We start from the raw sequence: 23,880 nt of genomic DNA, 5'->3' as shown, positions 1-23,880 counted from the left end.
TTTGTTACAGGCAAAGAAAAAATGGATTTAGCTATGGTATTTGAGTCAACATTACATCCTTTATTTGAAAAGCAAAAAATGGTTGCAAAAGATGTCTTAGAAAAAATTAATTTTGGTTATGAAGGAGTCTTGCCAGGATTTATAATCTCTGTACCACATTTAAAAATTTTAAAAGAGCTTGGTCAAACAAAAAATTTAATTGACGCATTAGATTTTATCAACTCTATAAATAGTAATCCTAGCTATAACATAGATGGCAGAGATCTGCTTAGCAACAATGGTGATGATTTAAATAGAGTATTAGTATTTGTAGAAGAGGAATTTTTCCACCCAATGAAAGGTAGGAGAAGCAATGCTACAAAATCTCTCCTTCTTTTTACAACTACCCCTCTGGTTGAAAATGATTTTTTGACACTGAAAAATCGCTTAAAAAGTAAAGATATTCAATTTGTTGTTGTGGCAGTAAATAGTACCATGAACATGCCAAATGCAAATGCCTGGTTTTCTGCCAAAGACCTTGAACATAATGATGTCAGTGGATTTATTGCAGATTCTCTCCACAAAGGTTACTTTAATTTTCTTCTACTTATGGTTATTATGTCATTTTTTATTTAATTTGTTTCTGAGGTTAACAACTGTGATCTTTAGATCTTTGTGCAGTAAATCCTTGCAAGCATCATAGTGTTTGTCTAGTTGATAATATTTATAAAAAAGTAGATTGTGTCTGTCCTATTTGCTCAATTAATGAACCCTATGCACCAGTTTGTGGTAGCAATGGGCAATCTTATGCTACAAAATGCAGAATGATTCAAGCTTCTTGTGAAAGCAGATTAAGTATTGAAGTTTTGAAAGATGGTCCTTGTGGTAAGTTTTGATGTGTGTAAGCAGTATGAGTTTTTCAAGAATGTTTAACTTATTATTAGTCTTTAGAATTCATACTATTACTTTTTATTTCAAAAGGCTTTTCTGGCACAAAGTTAGATCTGGTGTTTGCTGTAGAGACATCTGAATCAGTAAAAATAGTCGACATTTCTTATATTAAACATTTTCTTAAATCTGTCCTTTTACTTTTTACAATATCTCCTGATCAAGTTCATGTTGGAATTATCAGTTATGGTAAAGAGATCATTAATTATGTGCCACTTAATTATGGAATTTCTGAAGATTATGTTTCATCAGCATTAGACTTTTTACCAATACTTGGAGGTGAAGTAAATGAGATTAGATTGCTGAACTTCATAAAGAGTGATGTTTTTTCTTCATCAAAGGGAAGTCGTGATAATGTCAAGAAAGTACTTATATTGATAAAAAAGAACTGTTTTGATAGCAATCTTATCAATAATTTTAAATATATTGGTGTGGAAACAGCAGAAGTTGTTATTGGAAAGGTGCTTAGTGATTATTGTAGAAATACAGTAATAGTACCTGATGCATTCAATTTGCCAATAGCTTATCCTGATGTTGAAAGTGTTATTGGAAGTTTTATTGGTAAGTTTTTTTTTACTTTTTTTTTTTACTAAATACTCAATAGTAAAGAGTTATTTTTGTTCTATATTTATTCAAGCATTTTAAGATATCAAAACTTTAGGCACAATTTCTTTAGCAAACCACTCTGCATCTGATATTGCTATCATAATTGGTGCAACAGCCATTGAACAATTCTATAAGCAACTCGAAGCAATTCAATATTTGCTTGAAAACTTCAAAATTTCTCAAAGCGCAGATCATGTTAGTGTTGCTCTGTATGGTGGCAAAACATTACAGCAGTTTAATTTTACTGCCAACAAAAATGATCTTGTTGATGTGCTCGAAAAAGTAAAACAATCAGTTAAAATTGAAGTGCTCATTGAGAAATGGCAATTTCTGAGCCCAATGATTTTCAGTTTCAGTTCTGGTGCTAGACTGGGAGTTGAAAAGCAGATTTTCCTTTTCATAGATGGCACACACAAAACAACTGATCCTTTTAAATTGAATGAGCAAATAAGAGATCTTGAAAAAGAAGGCATAAAAGTAGTTGTTGTAGCTATTGGTCAAAATGAAGATGCTCCAATTTTAAAAGAAATAATTGGGGATGCATATTTTTTCCCAGAAGACTTGCCTGTTTTGAAAAGAATGGTAAAACCAATTCAAAGTGCTGTGACCAAATGTAAGTTTGTTAATGTGAAAGTGTAAACCATACCATAAGTGACCGTAAGACCATATAATGTTTCTTATCAAAATTTTTTAACAAGCGTGCATTGATGTCTTGCAAAATTTACTATTAGACTAATATTTGGTTTGGTAAAAATATTTGGTCGCTGTGATAAGGACCAGTTACTTCTTTTTTTAATAAAAATAAAAATCTTTCTAATTTTTTTTTTTTTTTTAATGTTTGTAATACATGCTCATTTTTTTTTTTTTTTTTTTTTTTTTTTAAAGAAGTACAAAAATGTGTTTTGTTTTTTTCTTAATTACAATATTAAAAATATTTAGCTCCATGCAATCAGAAAATTTGTAACCATTACTCTAATTGTGTTACTAAACAAGACAACTCAGCATCTTGTTTTTGTCCTACTTGTTTCACTGAGATCTCATACAATCCAGTATGTGCTGATGATGGTATGAGCTATGCTAATTTATGTTGGATGAAAAGACAATCTTGCATAACACAACAACCCACAAATGTTCTAAAAGCAACAGTTTGTGGTAAGTCATTTATTGAGAGGAAGTATTGTTTTGTTCATTGTAAAGAACTTGTAAATAGTTGCAAATGAAATACTTTTTAAGGAAGAAAATAAGAATAAAAACAATTTTTTAGGTATAAAAAATACTGGTGGTTTTAACTTTGTGTTTGCATTTGATTCATCTGATCATGTAAGTGATGAAATGTACAGCAGCATTAAAAAAATGGCATTAAACCTAATTCCAAGTTTCAAGATAACTCCTAATCTTCAATTTTCTATAGTGTTGATTGGTAAAAAAATATATCACCATTCCACTGTAAGAGAAAGTTTGACTGAAGAAACCTTGAGAAAAGAAATATTGAATTTGCCTTTATTAGGTGGAAATATTGAAATAAAAGCATTTATAGACTACTTAGATGTGTTTGTTGATAAAAAGACAAATGGATTGGAAAATGTTTTGATTTTATTTACAACTTCTATAACTTTTGATGCAGATTTACTTTTGCTTGAAAAATTCCAATATAACAAGGGATTGAAAATTGTTGTTATTGGAGTGAATTTCAACAATGTTCAGGTAGAAGAATGGAGTAATGCTGTTACATCAACTGGTCAAGTTGTTGCTGTCACAAAGGAACTTCCAATGTTCTTTGGAGCAATCGAAAGCTCCATATCCCAAGTTATAGGTAAATGAACTGTTTCTGTTAGGCGTGAATCGTTTTGTCAATATTTAGTTATCATTTAATTTTTTTTAAAAAAAATTTTTTAGCACCTCCTCTTGTGCTAGATGTTATTATTATTTGGGGAACCCCTCCTGTTAATTCGAAAAAGGTATTTGAGGTAGAAAAAGATTTTACCATTAATCTTCTCCAATTATTCCACAAATCTCCAACAAGGGTACAGGTTGGTGTTGTTCAGTATGGTAGAGAGGTAAATATTGAGTATCGTCTTTCAGATCTTTATAATAATCAGCAGGCTTTGTCTGCAGTAAATAGATTAGTTTCAAGAACACCTGGAAACAACCTGATAGCTGCACTTAGGGAAGTACGATTAAAGTTATTTAATTTACAAAATGATGAAAGTGTAAAAAATCATGTAAGAAGCAATGTTCCAAAATCTTTATTACTTTTTAATACAATAAAATCCGTTATTGAGATTAAGGAACTTGAAGCTGAAATAAATATTATGAGAGAAGCTGGGATCAAGATCGTGACAATATCATTTGATTCATCAAATGAAGGGAATATATTTCAACAAAGTAGTGATCAACATTCCCACTTTCTTGTAGAAAACCTTTCTCAACTCAATAGTTTGCTTCAGCCAGTCTTTCAGCAGCTCTTACCAGGTATAAAAAACTATGTTTATATATGTATGTATGTATGTATGCATGTATGTATGTATGTATGTATGTATGTATGTATGTATGTATGTATGTATGTATGTATGTATGTATGTATGTATGTATGTATGTATGTATGTATGTATGTATGCATGCATGTCTGTATATTTGAAAATATTTTATATATGTGTGTATGTATGTGTATATATATATATATATGTATGTATGTATGTATGTATGTATGTATGTATGTATTTATGTATGTATGTATGTATGTATGTATGTATGTATGTATGTATGTATGTATGTATGTATGTATGTATGTATGTATGTATGTATGTATGTATGTATGTATGTATGTATGTATGTATGTATGTATGTATGTATGTATGTGTGTATGTATGTATGTATATATATATATATATATATATATATATATATATATATATATATATATATATATATATATATATATATATATATATATATATATATATTCAAATTTGTTTTACCTTTTAAAAGATCCATGTGTCAGCAAGAAATGCAATTTTTTCTCAAAGTGCACAATCACCAGTAAGCAAACAACACAATGCTTGTGCCTATTCTGCCCACATGAGCTTCCTTATGAACCACTTTGTGGAGATAATGGACAAACATATGCTAATGAATGCTGGAGAAAACGTGATGTTTGTCTCCAACAAAAGCATATTAATATTGTAAAAAATGGTGCATGTGGAATAGAAGAGAAAATTGATCTAACATTTTTAGTTGATGTTTCTAAGCATGTCACTGAGTCAATTGGAAAAAATATAAAAGCCTTTTTGAAGGCTGCAATTCAGAGCTATTCACTATCAGCAAACACCACACATTTAAGTATCTTCACATTTTCAGAAGATATTGATCTTTTGTTAAACAAAAACAACAATAAACAAGCACTTCATGAAGCAATATATATGATGGGTTCTAGCAATGGTGATAGAAAATTGTACAAAGCACTTAAGTACTTAAATGATGATGTCTTTCTATACCAGGCAAACTCAAAACAAGTACTAGTTCTTTTGACCACAGGCCTCGATGATACCAACATGTATGACCCAATAAAAATAACAAGAAGCTTAAGCGCAAAGGGAATAAAAGTAATTACTCTTTTAATTTCAAATGAAGATTTGTCAGCTGATTGGCTAGACGAAAATAAGCAAAATATTCTCTATGCAGATAACTTAAATGGATTACCAGGTGTGCTTGGAGAGCTTGAAAAGCAAGTTGGAATAGAGTATGGTAAGGCTAATAGCTTGGTTAAGTTAATATTTTTTAATTATTCTAGTTTAATGCTGTTGTTGAAGTTGAACAAGTTTCTTATTTCTTTTTTTTTAGTGTCATCAGATAAGTTGGATCTTGGTTTTATTGTTGGTGATAAAACAGGCAAATATTTTGAAGCTCAGATCAATTTTATATCTTCGATTCTTAAGTCTTATAAAATGTCTGTAGATAGTACTTATGCAGGTGTGGTAACAAATGGGAAAGATCCAGCTCTTTCTATAAAGCTTAATGCAGCTGCATCATATGAAGATTTTATTCTCTATCTCAAGAGCCTAAAGAATCCTGGTGGTGAAAACAAACTTAATAATGCATTTCAAATAGCAAGAACTTCTTTATTCTCTGAAGAGAATGGTGCTAGAGATAGCATTCCAAAGACTCTAATTGTATTTTCTAGCAGTGATTTTTCTGTAGACATGAATGACTTAAGTGATGAGGCACAAGCTTTGAAAGATATAGGTGTAAAAATAGTTTTAATAGCCTTAGGAGAGGAGGCAGGACAAGAAAATCTTAAACAGCTAGTGGATGTTTTTTTCTTCCCAGAGGATCTTCAATCTTTAAAACGAGTTCTTCAACCCATAATATATGCTGCATTGCCAGGTGTGTGAATTATTTTTTCATTTTGTCTGCAAGATAATATCCTTTGTAAGATCTAGTGTTCTTTGTTTGTGGTAAATTTTTAATGGCATTTTCGGTTTATATGCTTTAGATAATATGGGTGCTTTGTTTATAATGTTTGCATATTTCTAATACATAGATTTGTGTTTGAATGTGAATTGTCCTGTGTATAAAAAATGTATCCATCTACTGAATCGTAAAACACAATGCATATGTAACTCTTGCCCAAGCAGCTATAATCTAGTATGTGGAGATGACCTTCGCACATATGCATCAGAATGCCATTTACAAATGGCAAGCTGTTTAAAAGGTTTACCTTTGCTTTTGAGCAGCAGAAGTCCTTGTGGTAAACCAACTTCTTGGTTCTATTTTTTTTTTTTACAACTGGTTGATCCTTTTTTCAACTTTACTGTAATTTATATGAAACTTTACTGCAACTTTTTGCAACTGTTGTGCAATATTTTTTGACTTTCCTACAAACTTACTACAGTGCTTGTGCATGCTTTTCTTTTATAGATGTTACTGGCTCTACGGATCTTTTATTTATGCTGGATGGTTCGCAATCTGTTTCCCCTAATTCATTTAATGCAATGAGGCTTTTTACTCGTGCAGCAATAAGTGCTTACAATCTTTCTATAACAGCCACACGTGTTGCGGTAGCATCATATGGTTGTGATGTAACTATCCCCCAGAACTTTAGTGTGTCAAAAGAATCTTTATACACAGAACTTACTAATATAGTTGCACCTGGAGGCAGTCGAAGAATTGATCTTGCTTTAGATCGTGCAAGGAAAGAATTTTTTTTTAAATCTAGACCAGACTCAGATAAAGTAATTGTTATATTTACAGAAGGTATGAGTGATATTACTGGGTCAGCACAACTTGCACACAATGTACAAATGTTGCAATCAGATGGTATTGAAATTGCAGTAATTGGAATTGGCCAAAGTGCAGGGGCATTGAAATGGATGGTTAAAAAAGAAGAAAACTTTATGCATACACTTTCTATCAACAACTTGCATTCATACATACATGATGTTCTTTTATTGAGTATGCCTGTTAAAGGTTAGAACTTTTTTAAAAACTGTTGTGCGCACACTCACCAAGTTTGTTTACATATGCTGATGTATTGTAGCTTGTTTTATAGAGCGTGTCGGTATTTGTAATCCGTCATTGTACTTCAGTTTTGGAAATACATCGAGGAGCATTGTTTATGATGAATCCTCGCGATTCCAAAATGACGGAAGTATAGTTGACGGCGTATTTTTCAAGGAGAACTTACAATGCGGACGTGGAGCTGAGTTTTCCAATGGGCACATTAAGATTGACGGGAAAAAATTCCAAGGTAAATTAAGTTGTAGCATTACATATGTAGGCAAAATTATTTACGAGAAAAAAGTTAATATTCTGTTTAACCAGAAAGAATTTTAAGTCTGAATTTTTTTTCATGTTACAAAATTCTTGTAAAGGGAAACCAGTGGCTGGCGTTACATTCGCAACTTGGGTCTATCTTGAGGATATCAACGAACCAACTCATCAGCTTTTTGTTACGATTGATCCTGGATGGAAAAATCCACGTTACAAATCGGTCTATGATTTTGGAATCGTTGCTGATGGAGCGATTCACTTTTCACACAGAAATGTTTTTGGTAAAAGAACTACGCCAATAATAAAACCGAACGTTTGGACACACGTTGCTGCAACTTATGACTTAAAGTCCGATATGGTTCATATCTATGTTGATGGTGCGGAGATTCAAAGTTTCACAAGAACTGACAGAAGAACTAGTAATGAACTTAGCCAAGATTGGTCAGAAGATGCTTCAATAGGAAGGTTTGTTTATGCACCAGGTTACGTTCGTATGATCCGTGGCAAGTTAGACGAATACTATATTTATCCTTGCGCACTGAGCCCTGGTAAAATAAAAAAGCTCACAAAAAAACCTTGTACAGAGAGTAAGTGTTCTTATGTCTTCTTAAGTGTTCTTATGTGTTCTTCCATGTGTGAGATCTTGTTCTAAATTTGTAAAAAAATACTTATTGTTTTTTTAATAAGTTTTTAATTTTGGTTTTTTAGCTGCGATCTGTATATTGTAGGTTTAAGCTGCATCATTTTTCGATGCGAAAACAAGTTTTAAATTGAGATAAATTTACATATACATTGTATACATATTGCATTAATCTTTCGTAGATTAGCTGAGTACTTTTTGTTAAAATTGCAGGATGTCAATATTATTTTTGTTATAACTTGTCCTGTGTGAAAAAAAAAAGTTAAATGCTTCAATTGAAAATCTAGCTGTCGATATATTTTTTTCGCTGTGAAATTTTGAAAATGTTTTTTTTAATTTGATTTTAAGAGATAACCGGTTGTTCTGCACTAAAATGTGGCTTTTATTCTGAATGTCAATTAAAAAAGGATGGAAAAGCTGCATGCGTGTGTCCAGACAGTTGCTCTTCTACGCAACAGGAATATGTTTGTGGAAACGATGGACAAACCTACAAAAATGAATGTTGGATGAAACATCAGGCTTGTGTTAAAAGGCAACTTTTAACAATATCATATATCGGAGCATGTGGTAATTATTTAAAAAGTTGTACACACTTTTCATTGATGGTTTTCTTATTTTTTGTTGTTTTTTTTCAATAGGAAACTGCCATTTAATCTTCCTCTTACGCGTTGTCTTTCTGCTTAATTTCTCTGCTTAATTTTCTCTTTTTCAATTCATAGATTATGACATATTTTATGGTGGTCGATCGTATCAAGTCATTCAAACTCCCGACTTTCGCTTCAATGCTTCTCTGGAATTGCACATTATGCCGATCAACAATGATGGTATAGTATTTTATGTTGCCGATTCATCACAGAACGTAAATTTTGACTTCATGACAATATATTTGAAAGAAGGTTACATCAACTTCAAGTAAGAACTTGATTAATTGTTTTCCTAGAAAAAAATTACACCAATTATTTCAGGATAGTAGTATTTATTGATATAAATAATATATCCGATTTTTAATTTCACTTTAAAAACTCTTTTGTTATTTTTACTGGGTTTCATAAGGCTGCCCCTCTGGTTCTCGATGTTTCATTTTTCTAAAAGTGCGTTTTATAAGCAATTTCGCGCATATAACTTTTTAGTGGTTTCATTCTAAATACCATCATGGTGCATTAAACAAATTTTTTTAGATTCAAAATCGGTTCACATACTGCACACATTCGCTCTCTACAACAAGCTCTTCAAAATCAATGGAACATAATTGTTGCTTCAATTATTGGTGGAGATGGCCAACTTATTGTGAATGGCGATGTTTCCGTTTTCAAGAACTCCCAAGGAAACTTGAAACAATTCACTGTTGATACCCAGGGTTACTTGGGTGGTTTAGATTCGAAAAGTAGAGCTAGGTTGGATTTGAAATTTAGTGCATTTTTATTAGACATTGTTTTTTCACTTTTGAATGTGTTTTCATACAAGAATACTTTATTTTTTAGTGACTTTATGAATGCCGGGTTTACATCAACTGACTCGGCGATTAATGGATTCCAAGGAAGCATCAAGAGACTTGCTCTAAACAACGACCCAATTAGCCTTAACTTCCCAGGACCGCATGTCTTGCGTCAGTTTAATATAATTTCTTCATACGGCAGTGATCCTTGTAGAGAACAACCGTGCTTATATGGCGCCACTTGCATGCCGACCAGTGCTCGTTCGTATAAATGTCGCTGTTCAGTGGGATTTCAAGGAGATAAGTGTCAAATAAGAGGTAAAAAATATATATATATGAAAATTGTGCAAAAGGAAATGACTTTCGAAATTGTATAAAAAGAATTTGTGGTTGCGTGAAAATTTTAATTGCTTTTTAAAACTAGTTTTCGTCTTATAGTTTTAAACTATTTCTAAACAGTAAAACAGTATTGCATAAATTTAACAAGCTAAAAGTTCCATTTCAAACGTCATTTTAAACGAAGAGATTTGTTGTTGATTTCTTAGTTATTTTTTCCTTTTTTGTAGTTCACATTCTACCTCAGCCTCCCGCCTTCTTCAACGGGAAAACTTCGTATTTGACTTATCGACAAATGATTGATGGGAAGCATAGGCACGAAATCAACGTAGAATTTAAGAGCGACTCATCTGATGGCTTGCTTATGTATGCACAAGGACCTATTGGCATGCGTGATTATTTTCTTCTAGCATTGAAAAATAGAAAGGTTTTATGCAGGTTAATGCTAATTTGTATGAGGATTATATACTTTATTTCTAAGATTAATGGTTGCAGTGTATTTTTGTTTGGCTATTTAATGCTATACATTTCTAAATAGTCAGGAAGGTATATATTTTTATGTCTGCATTTAGTTGGGATTTGGGGGGTGGTAATTCCACAATTATTAGCGAGAAATCCATCTCGTTAAATACCTGGACAACGTTGCGCGTGCTTCGGCATAACATGCGCGTGGAGATGTTCTTCAACCAACGCCGTGTTGCCATGGGAAGCAGTCCTTCGCTTCAAAAGATTGCAAATCTACATACAACGTTATCCATTGGAAAAGTCGACAAACTATTGGCGAATAAAGAGTTCGTTTGTTTTTCACTTTCTGTTTTAATCGCTTGCTTCGTTGTTATTTGTTTTTTTGCTTTTTTTTTTTTTTTTTTGTTTATTGCCATAAAAGTACAACTTTTAAATGATTTTTTTTTTCCTTTAACTATAAAGTTTCTAAAAATTTTTAAATCTTACTTCAGCCATCATCCGGCAGTTTATACGCCTTTTAAAGGTTGCATCAGAAAAATAGAAATAGAAAAAAATGAACTCAAGTTTAGTAAGCCGGAAGCAAAATTACTGAATAGTAACGATGTGACGTCATGTAAAGGTAATTAAAAATTGAATATTCTATTAAAATATATAAATTTATGTAGTATATTTGTAAGTTCCGTCAGTGTTTTGCGCGGAATTTATAGAACTTTGTATAGCGGTGCCTGAACATAAGTAGGTAGTACCGCTGTACCACCTTATGTTGCTTACCTACAAAAAGAATTAAACTTCGAAGAACCAACTTTTATCGCAGTGGTTTTTCGAAATTTTGGAATACACTTTAAAACTTGAGTTTTTAGCGGCTATTTGAAAAATTGTTACTGTATAAAAGAAAACGAAAGGAAAAAGACAAAAAAGATCGAATTTTGTTAACTTTCTCTACGTAATTCGGTAAATATATATCATTGTATCAAATATATCATATATGAGTAGGTAAAAAGGTATTAGTTTTGACAGATAATAATTAGTAGAATGAGTTTATGACAATGATGAGAACAAAGAATTCATTTTATTGTTCAACTTGACTATTTGTCTGACTAATTTCATAGCGACTATTTGTGCAGCTGTTACGTAAAACTGATGTCCATTCTTCTGTTACAAAATATTAAAATGTCTTTTACTTTAAAGTCTAAAATCAAAAAAGAAGTTCTTCAAATAAACCGAAGTTTTGTAAGGTTCCGTCGAATTCTGGTGTTAACAATAGCATATTAAACACCTGTTCATGTCGGAAATGGAATGATCCAGTTTGACCTAAAATTCACAAAGTAACATTATATGGTTTCGGAAGAAATACTGAACTGACTTTTAAGGATACTGTTTTTAATTTTTTAGGATGTTCAAAAGACATCGCAATCTCATTTGTAGTCGAGAATTCAAATTTTTTCGGAAGCGATGGATTTGAAAATTCTAAACAGTTCATAATGGCTTCAGTTGAATATTTTGACTCAAAAGCAATACAGTTAAGTGTGGTAGATTTCAATACAATCGCGAGTTTAAGGATTCCGTTTAGTGTGAGAGCGTCCGAGGAAACTAGAAATTTGGTTGACCATCTAGAACATGTGAATTCCGAGGGAAACAAGGTATTTAGCGGACTTCAACTTGCTGAGGAACACTTTTCTTCAGTAAATGCCAAATCCAAATTTGTTGTTTTGATTACCAGCGTCGAGTCTCTAGACAGTTATGAAATGGACCGAATTGCAAAGTTAAACCGAGAGTTTGAAGTAAATGGATTGTCACTCGTTATCGTTGCTGTTGGCGACGAGTTTGTAGCAACTCCACTTACGAAACTAGTGACTCAAAAAAACTTATACATAGCAGATACATCTGAAAATATTATTGGTCTAGTTATGAAATTTCGTGAGGACATTTGTGAAAGAGCAAATTGATGTAAGAAATAGAAACACTAATAAAACGCTTTTTAAACATTTTGTTTTGTACTTGATTTTTTAAACCTAGTATTAGTTGCAAATAGAAATTTAATTACGAATCACCTTTTTAATTTCTCATGTTCAGTACAGATATATAACAGATTTTGTTTAACAAGGTGGTAGTTATGCTCAACATATACTGTGCAACAAGAGCCGCGCGAGCGCAATCGTACGTTTGAGTAAAAAAATAGAACTGTTCGTCGATTTGCTTAATTAAGCACGGTAAATATGCTTTAACTGCCCAGCTGACAACTTCTTTCTCGTATTCTTATGCAAGTTTAAACTAACTAGAAAAAAACTCGCCTGAACATGAGGTTGTCTCACTTAGACTTAAAAACTGCCGTAACTTAATTGCCCCATATCATTTTTTCGAATTTAAAAAAACCACATTTAAAATGGAGGAAACCTACAAGAACATGCATCATCAACAAAAGCAGCGGAAACTTGACGAAAATCTAAAAGCGGGACCGAAGGTTAGCACGGAGGCGAAAGAAACTGATGAAGAAAGTAGATTTAATTCAGCATTATCAAGTCTATTAACAGAGAACAACTGGAAAATTGTTTCTAGTGGAAAAGGAAAATACCACGTGATTTTTAAGTCTTCACTGAACTTTAAAGAGAGAATCAATATTTTAGAAATTCTCTTGGAAGATATACGCGAAAGATACATGGATTTAAAAGTCGAGTATCAAAGATTAAAGAGATTATGTGTTCGACAGAAAAGAAAAAGAAAACTAGGCTCTTGAGAATTCAAGACGGAGTTTCGTTCTCGTTTTATTTCACTCATTTATTTACACTTTTTGAGACAGCCATTCTACAAAGAAACTATATAATTTCAACTACTTCAAATAAATAACTGTTTAAAGTTTTTAACTTGTATATTTAGAAAAAATAAAAAATCTAAACACTTTCATTAGATAAAAAAAAAAAAAACTTAAAAAAATAAAAAGTATAAAAAATGTTCAGGAGATTATTTTTCGTTTAAATTTCCTAACATCCGATCATATAATTCCAGTTTAGTAATTTTCGCTTGTCTTAACTTCATAACTTATTTCCGGTTCAATCACAATAAAATAACTTTTAAAAAGTCGTTTAAGCTGCGCTAAAAGTTGATGTTATTTTGGAAGATGAGAGTTTTTTCTTCTCAAAATATTTCAATATACTATAGACAACTCCACCGACAGCGTTTAAGGTAATACCTATAACTGCCATAACCGTAACGGGTTGTCCTCCAAACGTAAAGAAGCCAACCAAGGTTGTAAGCACACCTTTAACAACACCGATAAGACTAAAGAATAAAGTACGAAAATAAAATTTAAATCTTAAAAAAATTGAAACGAAAGCAACATAAATATAGTTTGCTGATTTCATAACTGAAATTAAAGAACTAAAGAGATTCTTAAAAAATTCCTCATTTCAAATCAAAATTTAGGAATTTTATTCAGGAGCCAAATTATAATTAAGAATAAAAGATAAAATTTAACAAAAAACATTTTAAAAGAATTCCACATTTCGAAATTAACCAATTGGGATTTTTTACGTAAATCAATTTACGTAAAAGAAGCTTGTGAATGAAAATTGAATTGTGCCACTAAGTACCATAAAAAAAAAAAAAATAATAATAATATAAACAAAGAGGGTTAAGAAACATTTTGGCATTTTATTGAACGTAATACTATTTTCGATTTCAAGTCACAGTCATAAAAAACTCACTTTTTAATTAAGCAAATAAATGTTAAAGACGCGGACTTAACTTTTTGAATAATTCAAAAACAAAATCATTTCATTTACAAAATTGTAAAGAAAGAAAAATATCATCCTCATAGAGTAACTGATATTATTTCTTTATTATTAAACAAAAAACAAACACAAAATAAAAAAAAAACAAAACAAATTCTTATCGCAGGAAATACTTGCAGTTAAAATTTACCTCGTTGTTAAAGCAGAGTTCAAAGTTGCACAGAGAAATAATGAATAGTTTAGGACGCAACCCATACTAATGTTCGCAATAAACGCAAGCTAAAATTAGATTAAGTAAACTTAGTAAAAATAAAATTCATTTTTTACGTTTTAAATTTAATGTTTAAAAATTCATTTTTTATTTTTTAAATTTAATGATTAAAAACTTTTAAAACTTTAAAAATTATTTCAAAAAAACAAACAAACAAAATAAAAAACTCAGTAATACTTACAGTGAAACTTGTATTCTTAAATCCTATAAAACTTAACGACTCTAAAAGTTGACCGTTTGCAGCTGTATATAAGAGCATCAGGGGAACACAATTGATGCTGTTTATGTGTAAGACTGAGAGAGCAGATATATTGTTTTCTACACCTGTTTTTTGGACGTATGTCAGGTAAGTTGCTTGAGCAATGACACTAAGTAGACCATTGCAATAACTTATCAAATGGAATTTTAAATCTCCCAAACCTGTTCAAAACAGCTTAATGAATTAGGCAACACACCATTCAATAACAAGACCTAATTTAGAAAGCCACAAAAATGGGTAACAAAAAAAAAACAAAAAAAAAACACCTGCAAACACAGTACCAACAACAATAGTTAATACAGAAGTTATTATTCCGTAGGACGGTGTTTTCTTTAGAACAAAGTGTGCTGTAAGAAGGTTAGCCAAAGGTAACATACGACGCAAAACATTATATCTGTAAACATCATAAAAGAATATCTCCTAAATAACAAGAATATGTGCACTTGTGCCAAAAACATAACAGACCCATAAACTGAAAAAAAAAGTCAATACTTAAAAACTGGTTTTTGTTTAACACAATTTTGAAATTTTGATGCATATTTACTTTTAGTTAAAAGTCATAGATAACAAAAATTTATTGTCACCTTACATAGGAATAGATAATCCACTCAGAGCAGCTAATGCAAGAGTTGTATGAAGTGCAAAACATAAACTGGGAAAGAAGAACTCTTTGCTCCTATAAAAGCAACCCAGAATTAAAACTATTAGTTAGGCTCAAAACTTTCTGGTCAGATATAATTAGCAATAACTCGAGAAATAGGGTAAAGTAGGGTAATTTTGGCAGGGAGATAATTTCGGCACCCCTTCAGAAGACACCTAAAAATATTTATTTATTGGAATATTAAAATTATAGTTGGGTATTGTAGCAAGATAAACAATTTTCCTAAAAATATTGGTTTAAACTTTTATTTTTACATTACAGGTACGTCAACTTATAATTAGCTTTTTCTTAACATTTTTACCTTTTCGAAAATGTAGGATAAATGATTTTTTCTTGGAAATTTTCACCAAAAGTTGTTATTTATTTTATTTAAAAAAATAAACTGAATAAAATGTGAGCAACAATAAGATGAAACTCAAAGTATGTTACAAGATGTAAAAGTTTCCCCAAGGACTGCTCTAAGGAGATAACTTTGGCTGATAAATAGTTTTTAATTTCGGCAGTGCCGAATTTGCCAACCTGTGCTTTCTCTGAAACCAAAGTGGAAATAAGGGTTTGAAATATCATGTATAGAAGAAGTTGATTTTAGTAATTCAGATTGCATTAAAATAATATTGAGTCAGTAAAAAAGTGAATTCGTTAGTGTCTCTGTGAAGCTTAATAAAATAATAGTTCCCCAAAATATAAATTAAATTTACGTCATATACAATATGTATATAGTAAACTTATAATTTATTATATACAATAATATATATATATATATATATATATATATATATATATATATATATATATATATATATATATATATATATATATATATATATATATATATATATATAATAATTTAATTAATATTATTATTATACACACACATATGTATGTATGTATGTATGTATGTATGTATGTATGTATGTATGTATGTATGTATGTATGCATGCATGCATGCATGCATGCATGCATGCATGCATGCATACATACATACATACATACATACATACATACATACATACATACATACATACATACATACATACATACATACTATATGACTATATAAAACAAGCGTCTGTTGATAATTGTTTTAAAAAGTTAAGTGCAGGACACCCAACAACACTCTCAGCTTTTCAAGAAAAAGAGCTTGTAGAAGTTCTTCTGACCATGTCACAGAGATTATTTGGTCTGTCTCCAAAAGATGTGAAACAAATGGTATTCCAGTTTTGTGAAGAAAATGGGATCATTCACAAGTTTAATTGTGCAACTAAGTCAGCAGGAAAAGAATGGCTTAGGGGTTTTTTAAAACATCATAATAAACTCTCTGTAAGAGTTGCTGAATTAACATAATTGCATCAAGCCATTGGTTTTAATAGAATAAAAGTTAATCATTTTTATGATGAACTAGAAAAAATGTTTAATGCTAATGAAATGCAGATTATTCCACTATCAAACTTATTTAATGTAGACGAATCTGGATTGTCTATATGCCATAAACCAGGAAAAGTTGTTGCCCTGAAGGGAAAACATAGCATTGATGGCTTAACAAGCTGCGAAAGAGGAAAAACAATCACAATAGTTTGTTGCCAATCAGCAAGTGGATTTTCTGTCCCTCCAATGTTGATTTATCCACGTATTCGAGTGAGACCTGAATTTTTAGATAAAGCCCCAATCGGTTCTATTTCTGGTGGCAGCAAAAATGGGTGGATAACAACTGATTCGTTTGAAAAATGGTTTGATCATTTTTTACAAGCAGTCCAGCCACAGTCAAGAAACCAACCAGTTCTTCTAATTTTAGACATTCGAGTCATAAAAAAAATCTTAATATTATTATAAAAGCTCACGAGAAAAATGTTATTATATCATCACTTCCGTCCCACTGCACACATAAACTGCAACCACTTGATGTTTCATTTTTTAAAAGCCTCAAAAAATTCTATGATCAAGAAGTTGGTACTTGGCTTTGTCACTATCCAGGTCATCCTGTAACTGAATTAGAGGTTAGTGAATAGCTTATGGGAAAGCTGCAACTGTTCAAATTTGTCAGTCAGGGTTTAAAAAATGTGGAATGTATCCATTTGATAGAAATGTGTTTACTGAAGAAGACTTTGCATCAGCTAAGGCTACTGATCACTCGTATGTTGTATCAAAAATTTCAAAACCAAATATTACCTCTGAAATGCACCCTACTCTCGACAATGGGTTAGACTCTGCTAAAGATTTAGATCATATTGATTTTGTCACAGAATGTGTAATTGCTTCTCAAAAAGGTAAATCATTTTAAAAGATGTATTATTTTTACCATCTTCCACCATTTATTTAAAACACAAATGTAATTTTTTTTAAATCAAGCAAAATAATAACTTATCTGTTGTTTTATTAACCTAAAAAAAAATAGTTCAAATTTTTTTAAAACATTTTAACTATTTTTTTATAATTTACATGTTGCCTAATTTTATTCACCTTTTTTGGTTAAATGTTTTTATTTAGAATCTGCTTCACCAAACTCATCATTTACACTTCAGAAGTCATTAGAATTAGCCACCTCTGATGAAACTTCACAGCCTTATGGTGTTACATTTGGATCACTAGCTGGACTTGACATTAAAAATACAAAACGAACAGGTATAAAAAGGAGGGTAAGTCATGCTGAAAAAATTACTGGATCACCAAATAAATCTCAGCTAGAGGAGTCTTTAAATTTAAAATATAAGAATAGGCAGCCACGTAAAAAATGCATTAAAAAAAATATATCTACCCATCAAAAGATGTGTTTGAATAACTTTGATGCTAAAGGTGCAATTAATAAACAACTTTGTCCAATATGTTAATACAGTTATGGTGATCATGTTGATCCGTATTTAAAGGATTATTGGGATAAATGCCATAAATGCTGTAGATGGTGGCATGAAACATGTGTTGCTATATGTAGTGTTTATGCTAAAAAAGTATGTACTTGTGATGACTGTATGAAACACTGATTCTTTAAAAAAAAAGTTATGTCACATATTGATAAACTGTTTTTTAACTTTCTTAAATAAATCTCTTTTTATAAAGTTTTCTTTGAATTTTGTATTTTATTTTTTTATGTTTAAATATTGAAGTTATGTAAAATATTATTTTATGAACTACTTATGAGCTTATAAACATGAATTCTTATTTAAACAAAATTTAGAAATAATAATTGAATTCATAGAAATTAGTAATTATTTTATTTACAATTTTACTTTGGAAGCACATTTTTCTAATAAGGTTTCTGTTTTGGGTGATATATTCATACTTTACTAAAATAGGTGGTTAAAAAATTATTAATCTTTGCAATTACAACGCCCTTAATTAAATGCCAATTAGGTGTAACAAATTCCATTATACCGAAATTACCATACTAGGCCGCTAATTTCATCATTTTTGAGTATTTTGTAAAACAAATATTATATAAAACTTTGTAAGTTTGAAACAATTTTTTAACTATTATTTAATAGATATATCTGCAGGACATCAATATTCATGATTTTTTAACATTATTAAAGCAGCCATTGTCTATAAAAAGAAAAATAGTTTAATAGGCCAAAATTACCCTACTTAACAAATTAATTCCAAATTTTTTTGATAATGACATTTTATATACATATATTTAATTGTATTGATGTTTTTTTAATACTTTCAGTTTATCAGTCCAAAATGAGTAAACAATTGAATAATCGGAAAAAGTTTTGGAAATTTTTCTTCAAAATCCAACTCACATTCAAAAATTGCAGAACTTGAAATATATTGAGGAGATACAAGGAGACTCAAACTTTTGAAAGAAAAAGAGGCAGTGGAAGTAAGAAAGGTTTTGTTGACAAAATCAAATTGAATTCGATCATCCATTCAATTATAAGAAATCCGTACCAATCCCTAAGAGATCTAACCAAAGAATTTGTTAGAGAAGCATTCAAGAGCAAGGGTTTGAAAGCTTACACCAAGAAAAAAACTCAGAAGAGATCAATTGATGTAGAATTAAAAGCAATTCACCACACAAGAAAACTCATCAAGCATTTCAACCGAGAAAACTTATGCATTATTGAGGACAACAAACATACTGCAAAAAAGATTTCTCAAAGTTGCCTGGCCATCAATATTGTTAATAATCAAAAGGTGTCTGTGTCAACAACAACAATTTAAGTATATTCAGACAAAAAAGTTTCTCCGAAGATCCTTGTGTGCCAAGTGATTTGCTCTTGTAGAGTGCTAAATTGGTCTCTCAAAAGACTTTGACTTCTGATTAATACATCAGCAAATGTCTTCAGAAACATCTTTTGCCATTTATTAACAAACATAACAAGATAGTTATCTTTTGGCTGGACTTGGCAAGAACCCACTACTCCAAGAAGAAAAAGGAAGAGTACAATTAAAATGGCATCAGAATTGTCCTGAAAGATGCAAATCCTCCAAACTGCCCTGAGCAGCGCATAATTGAGAGTTACTGGGCACTTGTAAAAGGAATCTTGTTGAAAAGTAACAAATCAGAAAAAGATGAAGAATTTAAGCAAAAATGGACAGCAGCATCAAAAAAGTTCACTGAAAGCAAGATCTGGGCCATGATAGCACCTACTCTCGAAAAAACTTGATTATTTTCCCAGCATTCTTTGAAATCTGCACAAATTAAAAACTTTACATGATACAATAAACTTCAATATAGAAAAAAATTTGGATTTAATTTGTTAAGTATCTCGAGTTATATCTAATCATATCCTACCAGAAAGACCCAATCAATATAATACTGTGAAAAATAATACACATCTTCAAGAAAAATCATTAGATCATAGATATTATAGTTTAGATTTATATGTATTGTTAGTTTATAGATTACTATATATAAATATAGATATATTTAATTATTTATAGATATTTAAATAAATATAGATTTTTAATTTATTTTTTGATTTAATTTAAAATTTCAAACCAAAACATCAAGCTAGGAAAGTTAGAGTATCTGTAATTTCTTGTTAATTGCTTGGTTTATTATTAGAAACTTTTTAAAATCCTACAAACCTTTGAAGTGTCCAAGGAGGTATTTTACATATCTTTGCCATGCGACCCAACTCAACTACTAAAGCAGTTAATATGACTTGAGAAAGCATTATAACATCAGGATAATCATACTTGTATGAAGTTAAAATAATCTGAAATAGAAGGTTTGTTTTATATAAATTCAATAATACAAATACAAAAAGAGAGATTAAAAAACTGACTTTTCATTCTGCTTTGTATTTTTATTATTTATTTTATATTTTGATGATCAAAACTGAGCCACCAGCTTCAAATTCATATTCACTTTTAATCAGGGTTAGACCTGCACCATCTTTTTTTTTAAAAAAAAAAAAAAAAGACTTTTTATCTTAGTTGGATTAAAATGTTAAGATGATTTCTTCACTAAATGAAAATTCATTTGAAAAACCTTTTTATCTAAAATAGAACTGAGCTTCAAATGTTCAAAAAGCTAAAACGTAGAATATATTAAGGAGATTACAGACTTTGAAACATATTTTTATTGTGAAAATGAGTTCTCCAGCTTGAGCTTGCTGGGAAACATCAGCATGTCTAAAAGGTTGTTGTTGTGCATCTTAAAAGAGTTACATTCTTCTTAAACTTTACAAAAACCAGAAAACAAAAATTGGTTTTTGTAAGTTTCCTATTCAACCTTTAAGCGTTTCAGGACCAGCTTTGAGGAAAAAATTACGAATTTTTCAAATATAACTTATTCTTTTTATTTTATCAAAAAGTGAAAATTAGAAAAGTTTTAAAGTGTAATATTGTTTGAACTAATCCAGATTAAACAGTAAAATATCACAATCTGTACTTTGAGAAAAAAAAATTCATATTCACTTGCATTAGATTATGTAAAATTTCAATAACACTTTAAAGCATCACCAGTCCTAAAGTAGATGTTTCTTTTATGAAAATGTGATTTAGTAGCCATTATACAATTGAAAAACATTTTCATACAAATAGAAGTAGATTTTTAATACCATTGATTTATTTTTCAATACTATTATACATTTAATATACTATATTATTTTTGTTAATAATATTTTACATTTAGTAATATTAATTTTTTATAATAATCTTTAACTTTTTTTAAAACTAATGATATTAGCAAACAAGTAGAAATAGATTTTTAATATTATTCATTATACACTGTTATCTGTAATTTACTGACAAAATGTCTTTTAAATGTCAAATTATTCTATGTAAAAGTACAAGGAAATAATTTTTAAGTGATTTCAAACTTTTGGTTTGTAGCATATTTGCTTTGTATGTAAGGTGCTTAAGAAGATAAATAGGTACATTAAACAGGAATTGAAAAGACAAAAAATTTACCATTTCTCTGATGGTTGTGCAGGTCAGTATAAGAACAATAACTTTCATGATGTGAAATGACTTTTAGGTGTGCTTTACATGGAAACTTTAAAGACTAAAACATCAATGTGTATTTCTGGTGGCAAAAAGTTACAGCCTAAACGTGTTTCAGAAGATAAAGAGTTTTGTGTTTAGTTTCATATGTATTGATAATACAGCAATTATGAACACTATTGCACTTAAATACCACTCCATACCATCACAGTTCATGGAATACAAGTTATTATAGGAACATTTCATAACTGTTATATATGGACAGTTTGTAACTGCATAAATACTCTTTTTTTACTGCTTGTTATAAAATGTTACAAATGTTTTTAATCAACTTTTATACTTTATTTCATTTTATAGTTTATTTCATTTTATAGTTTATTATTGCCGCAATTGTTAAAATGCTTCTTTTTATCTAGAATATTTTTTATTATTATTATTATTATTATTATTATTATTATTATTATTATTATTATTATTATTATTATTATTATTATTATTATTATTATTATTATTATTATTATTATTATTATTATTATTATTATTATTATTATTATTATTATTATTATTATTATTATTATTATTATTATTATTATTATTATCATTATTATCATCATTATTATCATCATTATTATCATCATTATTATTATCATTATTATCATTATTACCATTATTATCATTATTATCATTATTATCTTTATTATCTTTATTATCTTTAAAATCTTTATTATCTTTAAAATCTTTAAAATCTTTAAAATCTTTATTATCTTTATTATCTTTATTATCTTTATTATCTTTATTATCGTTATTATCTTTATTATCATTATTATTTTATCTTTTATCTTTCATTTGATTGTTGAAAAAAGCTGGTCACTTGTTTTAAAACATTAAAAAGTTTCACTTTTTAAAGTAGTAAATCTAATTATAAAAAATCTATTGTGGGTTATCACCCACAATACAGAGGATTTTCCTGCATCAATTTAGCTATCACCTAAAAAAAGGTTTTGTTTTTTAATTGCAAGCTTTTTTTCACTGATAATTCTATCTCCTAAGCAATAAAGTATGTTATTTTTGTGTTGTATAAAACCAGTTTATGAAGCCTAATCATGTAACTGGTTAATACAGCTAAGTTTTAAAATTCAAAAAATTATTGAGTTAAGTGAATGTATCTTGGTTAAAGTAGGTAAAGATAACTAAGGGTAGACATGGTATAGGCCAATACAAATAGCTTTTCAAAAATAAATTATTAAAGAAAAAACACTTACTTTGTTCATAAACGACATGGAGCCAGATACAACACCATAAAAGAGAGCTGCCAGCAGCCCAGGTATACTGTATAACAAAAAATCAACAGAGGATTTTCCTGCAGTCATTGCATTAAAATAAATCAATTACTTTAGCTAAAAAGAGATAAAGTAGCTGAATTTAGCTACATTTAATGCAGACCGTTTTGTAACAATCAAATAGCGCTGTGAAATTGCTCTTTACTTTGTTTAACGGATTTACGTCAACGACATTAATTTAACATTCATTTACAATTGTCGCGACAATTGATTGTCGTTAAATGGACTGCCGAGAAAATGTATGACGAACACAAACGTTGATGCTTGATTTTATTATAATTGAAAGCCCTTCCAATAAGATAGCATCAAAAACTTAAATAGATGTACATTTCATTAAAAACCAAAAAACTTCTGTTCATCTAATAGTGATTGATTTTACACGTCTTTAAAATTAAATGGAAGCCACGCATTTAGGATAATAATGCTTAGAAGGAAACCCAACTCCATCCTAAAACAAGTGTTTTATCTTGGGCTTTTATATGGTTATGGTTTCCTAGAGCTATCTTCGAACCTCTTTCTGCCCAACATTCTCTTATATACTTAATCTGACACGATTAAGAGAAATTTCATTAAAAATTATTTTTATCAAACGTTTTTTTAAAATATCAAACCTTAAAGTTAATTTTGGCATCAAAGTTCTCTCTAAAGTTTTACTGCAACACATTTGAATCAAACCAGAACTGACTTTTACTTCTTAATGCTTTAATCAGTTAATCTACTTGTTAATCTACTACATTAAACTACTTGATAATTCTACACGAATACTAAGCAATTATAATATTAAAGAATTAAAGTATTTAAAGTCATATACCTTTTCAAAGTTTATCAGATTACGAGCTGGTATACCCAGTAAGAACAATTCCTCTCGAGTTTGTCTGGTCAACGACAATGACAATGGCAACCTCATTTATTGTTGGTGCATTGAAGCGGCCAGCAACGGCCAACAGACACTTTGCCGATGAATCGAAATTTAATCTGTTGATCTGAACAACTAACAGACACTTGTCCGATGAATCGAAATTTAACCTGTTCGGGTATAATGGGAAGGTAATG

General features: G+C 29.8%; 2 protein-coding genes across 8 annotated transcripts in view; one reads left to right on the top strand and one right to left on the bottom strand.

Annotated features, from left to right (window-relative positions):
* Positions 1–12,225, top strand: part of LOC145185989 (uncharacterized) — a 58,449-nt gene extending 46,224 nt beyond the window's left edge. For both annotated transcript variants that reach the window (XM_090098434.1, XM_090098433.1), the window contains 21 exons: positions 11–565; positions 649–864; positions 961–1,488; positions 1,604–2,146; positions 2,473–2,685; positions 2,798–3,346; positions 3,430–4,005; positions 4,522–5,277; positions 5,374–5,916; positions 6,074–6,280; positions 6,451–6,999; positions 7,082–7,279; positions 7,404–7,889; positions 8,291–8,509; positions 8,662–8,854; positions 9,121–9,336; positions 9,424–9,695; positions 9,944–10,151; positions 10,286–10,504; positions 10,670–10,797; positions 11,571–12,225. In XM_090098434.1, coding sequence (XP_089954560.1) covers positions 11–565; positions 649–864; positions 961–1,488; positions 1,604–2,146; positions 2,473–2,685; positions 2,798–3,346; positions 3,430–4,005; positions 4,522–5,277; positions 5,374–5,916; positions 6,074–6,280; positions 6,451–6,999; positions 7,082–7,279; positions 7,404–7,889; positions 8,291–8,509; positions 8,662–8,854; positions 9,121–9,336; positions 9,424–9,695; positions 9,944–10,151; positions 10,286–10,504; positions 10,670–10,797; positions 11,571–12,124 — 7,928 coding nt within the window. In that variant the 3' untranslated portion in view covers positions 12,125–12,225. The remainder of the gene's footprint in view (positions 1–10; positions 566–648; positions 865–960; positions 1,489–1,603; positions 2,147–2,472; positions 2,686–2,797; positions 3,347–3,429; positions 4,006–4,521; positions 5,278–5,373; positions 5,917–6,073; positions 6,281–6,450; positions 7,000–7,081; positions 7,280–7,403; positions 7,890–8,290; positions 8,510–8,661; positions 8,855–9,120; positions 9,337–9,423; positions 9,696–9,943; positions 10,152–10,285; positions 10,505–10,669; positions 10,798–11,570) is intronic.
* Positions 12,226–12,908: 683 nt separating this feature from the next.
* LOC145186034 (uncharacterized) lies at positions 12,909–22,971 on the bottom strand. Of its 6 annotated transcripts, none has more exons than XM_090098427.1 (7): positions 22,750–22,970; positions 20,126–20,256; positions 15,026–15,112; positions 14,703–14,830; positions 14,359–14,597; positions 14,097–14,185; positions 12,909–13,454 (listed from the first exon to the last, which is right to left on the bottom strand). In XM_090098427.1, the coding sequence occupies exons 1-7, from the start codon at positions 22,855–22,857 to the stop codon at positions 13,259–13,261; spliced, it is 978 nt and encodes a 325-aa protein (XP_089954553.1). In that variant the 5' UTR covers positions 22,858–22,970; the 3' UTR covers positions 12,909–13,258. The 6 variants fall into 6 exon arrangements, 5 of the variants coding, with proteins under 5 accessions (XP_089954553.1, XP_089954555.1, XP_089954554.1 ...); XM_090098429.1 differs by having other exon boundaries at positions 15,021–15,112; positions 22,750–22,962; XM_090098428.1 differs by having other exon boundaries at positions 14,703–14,856; positions 22,750–22,962.
* Between the last annotated feature and the right edge of the window lie 909 nt (positions 22,972–23,880).

The sequence above is a fragment of the Hydra viridissima genome, unplaced genomic scaffold, assembly GCF_058129835.1.
Source record: "Hydra viridissima isolate aposymbiotic clone 2 unplaced genomic scaffold, HvirCarnegie_v1 scaffold_9, whole genome shotgun sequence".
NCBI classification, from domain to species: domain Eukaryota; kingdom Metazoa; phylum Cnidaria; class Hydrozoa; order Anthoathecata; family Hydridae; genus Hydra; species Hydra viridissima.
The sequence above is the reverse complement of the archived record's forward strand: the minus strand, read 5'-3'. Positions and strand labels throughout refer to the sequence as shown.